Source organism: Macaca fascicularis, chromosome 3 (assembly GCF_037993035.2).
Source record: "Macaca fascicularis isolate 582-1 chromosome 3, T2T-MFA8v1.1".
In the NCBI taxonomy this organism is placed as follows: domain Eukaryota; kingdom Metazoa; phylum Chordata; class Mammalia; order Primates; family Cercopithecidae; genus Macaca; species Macaca fascicularis.
In genome coordinates, this window is record NC_088377.1 from 36,009,321 (window position 1) to 36,014,287 (window position 4,967).

The window sequence follows — 4,967 nt, forward strand, 5'->3', positions numbered from 1 at the left end:
TTCCCCATTTGTAAAACCCGAGGAGGCAAGACGTTTGGGAATTATACAGTAGCATTATAACAAGTGCCAGGCCGGGTGCGGTGACTCATACCTGTACTCCCAGCACTTCGGGAGGCCGAGGCAGGCAGATCACCTGAGGTTAGGAGTTTGAGACCAGCCTGGCCAACGTGGTGAAACCCTGTCTCTACAAAATATTTAAAAATTTTTTGTAGAGACAGGATTTCTGGGAGGCCCCCCCCACCCAGCCTCCCAGAGTGCTGGGATTACAGGCGTGAGCCACTACAACTGGCCAATTGTATTTTTTGTAGAGACGAGGACTTGCTGTGTTCTCCAAGCTGGTCTCCAACTCCTAGAGTCTCAAGGGATCCCCTCACTGTGGCCTCCCAAAGTTCTGGGATTACAGGCATGCACCTGGCCTAATACTTTCCTTTAAATAACTCACTTAAGGTTAAATACCCGTTGAGTTTCATCCTAAGCTGTGACGTCACTAGTTTCACGTGGATAAATAATCGATAGATTGGTAGGTGGTTAGATAGATGAATAGATAGATAGATAGATGGACGATTGATGAAGATGAAGATCATGACGGATATAGATGATATATACATGATAGACGATAGATATCAATGATATATAGGTAGAGATAGAGGTGAAGAGATGCCCGGTGTTGGTAATTGTAGTGGAATTAACATACAATTATGAAAACTCACAGGAAATCTCATGTGTGAGCCCCTGAAGTCACCCTCCCACCCTGGTGCTCTTGGGCTCGGTCTTCAGAAGGCTGAGCCCTTTGCAGACATTGTGGCAGGAGCCACAACTGCCACTGTGTAGATGTGGAACCTGAGGCTGGTTGGGGGGATTTGTGGATGGTCACGCAGCCAGGAGGGGCAGGCCTGGGGGACTCTCCCCACAGTGCTCATGTTCCCGTATGAGGCCTCTGGGGGCTTCCTGCCCCCACCACACACCAGCCTGGCTCTCACCACCACACGCACAGGAGGCTGCTGGGACAGGCACACGTCTCCCTCCAGGTGGGCTAGGAGAAACAGGAAAGGCCCCTGCAGGAAGTAGGGGGAGAAGGAAGCCTTGGGGCCTCCGAGGAGATGGCTTGGACCAGGCAGGACATGAGTCCCCCAGGGCTGACTCTCCCCACCAGGGCTGAGCCATGGCAAGAGCCTGAGCCTGGTGGTTCTGGGTGGAGACTGGCCCAGGCCACGCCTGCCCCTGCCTTTCTGTCCCCTGGGCTCTGCTGGGAGCTTCTGGCCCATGGCAGGCGCCCTCCCCACATCGGATGCCATCCGACACCCCTCCCCGGTCCATCCCAGCCCTACGTGAGAACTTCAGGGTCCTGGGGACAAAGTGAGGGGGTTGGGTCATCCCTGGGGTGTTGGTCTCAGGGTCCCCCAGCCCCCAGCTTCCAGGGTCATAGCGCCGGCCCCACCTCAGCCTCCCCCCGCCACCCCCCAGCAGCCGAGCACCTGCAGCCTTCTCAGAATTTATTGAAAGTGGAGTTGGTGGGAGCACGCAGGACCACAGACCCCCTTGCCCAGCTGCCCCACAGTGGGGATCCAGGTGCCCTGGACATGGGACAAGCCAAGTCTGGCTCCTGGGGCTACAGGTGCCTCTCAGTAGCCCTGGTCCCTGCAAACATCCAAGGCAGGCCCTTAGCTCCCGTTCTGCCTACGCACAGACCAGGGCGGGAGGTGGACCGTGGGCCTACTCTGGTGGCCAGATGTGCAGGGCTGGCAGGGAGAGGAGCAGGGTGGGACACCAGGTAGACAGCCCCTCCCCAGGCGGAGGAGGGTCCCCGGATCAGGGTGAGAAGCAAAGTCCCTGCTGGGGTGGGCAGTGTGTGGCGGAAATGGGCAGGGGCCTGGGTTGGAGGCAGGGACCTTACCCCCAGCTCAGGCCCCTCTTGGCCAGCTCCTTCCCCTGGACCAGAGGTGGTCACTCAGCACGCACACCCTGGTGATGGTGCCCAGCGGCCTCTGGCGGTGTGGGGACTGCAGCACCTTGTGCTCCCAGGCGTAGACGTGGAAATGCTCCACGTCTGAGCTGACCTCTATCTGGGCAGGCCAGGGCCAGTGACCTCAGTGCTGACCCCCAGGGCCTGGGGTCTGGTCCCGCTTGTAACAGGAATATGCCTGCCGGCTGTCTCCAGGAAGCACAGCCTGGCAGGCCCCGGGGTTCCTTGGCTTGGAGCCCCCAGTCCGAAGTTCCCTCCTTTCTCCCAAGATGGGGTGACTGGTAGCCAGGGTGGTGGGCACCCACCGCACACGTAGGGAAACTGAGGCCAGGGAGGCCCACCCAGACCCTGCCCTGGCCCCCTGACCTGTAAGCGTCCACTGTGAACCCCCTGCCCACTGGCTCCCTGTTCCCCCACGGGCCTCCCCTGCCTGGCCCAGGCCCCACCCAGGCCCCTGTCACCTCAAAGGGCTCCCCCGGGGCCAGCGGGAAGATGCTAGACAGCTCCGCCAGGCCCCAGCGGCCGCCCTGGAAGGCACTGCCCACCATGGTGGTGCTGGAGAACCAGGGCTTGACGTCGAAGGCAATGTCCCCTGTCTCCGACAGGAAGTGAATCTCGAACTTGGGGTGGACATGGTGCGGGTCAAGAGCTGCAAACGGCCGGGTCCGGCCACCCAGTCCAAGGCCCAGGGAGGGGAGGGCAGTGCCTCTGACCTGTCCTCTCCAGAGTCAGCATGTCCCTGGACGAGCAGGTTCCAGCCAGGGGCCAGGCCCCCTGCACAGAAGGCTTCAAACTGAGTGGAAGAGACAGGGGGACCAGCCTCACAGGGCTGCAGCCTCCTCCCTCCCACCCCCATCCCCACCCCATGTATCCCATCTGTCCAGGAAGGTCCCTGCCCACCCAGCCTGCCCTCAGCCCGGTGCCAGACATAGGCTAAGACTCTGTTCCTCTGGTGTCTTCACGACAGGGTGACCGGGACTGGGGCGGGAGGGACATGCCTGCCCAGCAGGCCAGCTCTGGGGTGATCTTCACCCCGACGCCCTCTCAGCCCCGAGGTCTGATGAGAGGCCAGAACCCACACCCCCAGCTCTGTGTAGAGAGAGCACGGGTGGCTCAGGGAGCCCCCAGCCCTGCCCTGCTCTCCTTCTCCAGGTCCAGGGTCTCACCCACCTGTACTGCCATCTGCTTCCAGCCACTGCGGGAGGGCACGGGGAGCCTGGGGATATAGATGGGTGGCTGGGAGCAGAGAGCGCGGCGGGGGGGCTGGGGGCGGGAAGCACCGGGGCCCTACCCGCCGGGTGACTTGACAAGGTCTGTAGCCCCTTCCCAGCCCGTATCTCCCTCCACCTCGGGCCTCTCCCTTCCAACTAGTTCTCTGTGCAGGCACAAGAGAGATGGGGTCACCTGCCCCTGCTTCCCCTGACTGTCACCCACTTCACTCCTTCAGGATCCAGGAAAGCAGCCACTCCTTTCTCACAGGGATGGCAAGGTCTGGGCAGGGACCCCAGCCTGGCTCTTCCTCCGAAATTACGGATCTCTCCAGGGACTCAGATCCTCCCATCTGGCCAAGGGCAGGCCTGGGACGGGAGGCTTGCCTGCCGACCCCTGCCCTGGCTTCTGGGGTCCCGTCTGACCACCTGGTGCTACAGGGCCTGTCCCCCAGCCCACCCCGGCCCCCGCCGGCTCTGCCACCCTGTGGGACATACAGCGAGGATTAGGCGGGCGCTGGTCAGCGCATTCCAGGCTCTGACAGGAGAGGGGAGGGCTTTTCCCGCACCCGGGATGCCTCCCCACCTCAGGCTGAGCATGGGAGGGACCAGCTGGGCCCTCAGGGAGGAAGGGAGGTGAGCAGAGAGAGTCTCAGGCTGTCGGGTAGCTTTGGGGCTTCTGAGGAGGGGAGCCAGCCTGGAGTGGACCTGGAGGGGACATGGAGCCCTAGGGCTGCTGCAAGCAGGAGTGTGCAGCCGCGTGCAATGCGTGTGTGCAGTGTGTTGCAGTGTGTGTGCAGCAAGTGTATGGTGCCTGCACAGCCGTGTGCAGCTGTGTGCAGCCATGTGCAGTGTGTGTGCAGTGCGTGTGCTGTGATCTCATGGTTGTATATCCTGGCTGCAGGCCGGATGATTGTATGAACCCGTGAGTGTGCGAGGCGTGGGGTGTGAGTTCCGGAGCAAGCCTCTGGGTGACAGGGAGGTTTGCTGTTTCCCTGTCTGTGTGTCTGGAGGGGCTGGCTCCCAGGAATGCCCCCGCCAGGATTCTCCGTTCTCACGTCTCCTCCCAGGGCTGACCTGGGACCTGCCTGACCTCTCCATGGGTGCTGCCGCTGGGGCCTGTGCCTGGCCGTCCTGGCAGGAGGCTGGGAGTACTGAGGCCGGGAGGGGCCTCAAGATGTCTGTGACTGTCCACCAGCCACCTGGGTAGTGCAGAGCAGTGCGGAGCCCACGGCTGTGAAGCCCATCTCTCCTGCCCAGCTCATAGCAGGACTGGCTGTGGCCCTGCAGGGGGCAGCCCTGGGCAGTGGAGGATGAGCCTGCCTGCCCGCCCTGGCCACATCCGCGTCCCCATCCTGCCTGGCCGTCCTGGGGCTCAGCAGGCTGCAGGTCCCTCCTACCTGCCTCCCCCAGAGGACCACAGAGAGGGAAGCCCTCACCACAGCAGGAAGGGGAGCCAGTGCTGCCTCCCCGCTCCCTGTCCTACCCCCAGCCCCAGGGACAGCCCTGGTTTCAGCTGTGGATCGAGGACACAGAGAGGGACTCTGGATACAGGGCCCAGGGCCAGGGCTGTGCAGAGCATGGAGGCAGGGGGCTGAAATAGGCTTCCCACCAGCTGACAGCCTGGTGCTCCTGGCCTCTGAGCCTCAGTCTCCCCCGTCATTCGCTGGGCTCAGCAGTCCAGCAATGCCATCTGCTGTCCATGCCTGGGTCCTGGCAGGGTAGGGTGGCCCGGGCAGCCACAGCCCTGGACACAGGAGCCCAGCCGTCTGTGCGAGCCCAGTCCGGGCACCCAC

General features: G+C 62.4%; 1 protein-coding gene across 1 annotated transcript; it reads right to left on the minus strand.

Annotated features, from left to right (window-relative positions):
- Positions 1–1,890: 1,890 nt before the first annotated feature.
- On the minus strand, positions 1,891–3,145 carry GRIFIN (galectin-related inter-fiber protein). The gene is given in 5 exon segments (XM_045389902.2): positions 1,891–1,926; positions 1,929–2,063; positions 2,425–2,577; positions 2,670–2,756; positions 3,134–3,145. Coding segments are annotated over 5 exon segments (423 nt in total).
- Positions 3,146–4,967: the final 1,822 nt, after the last annotated feature.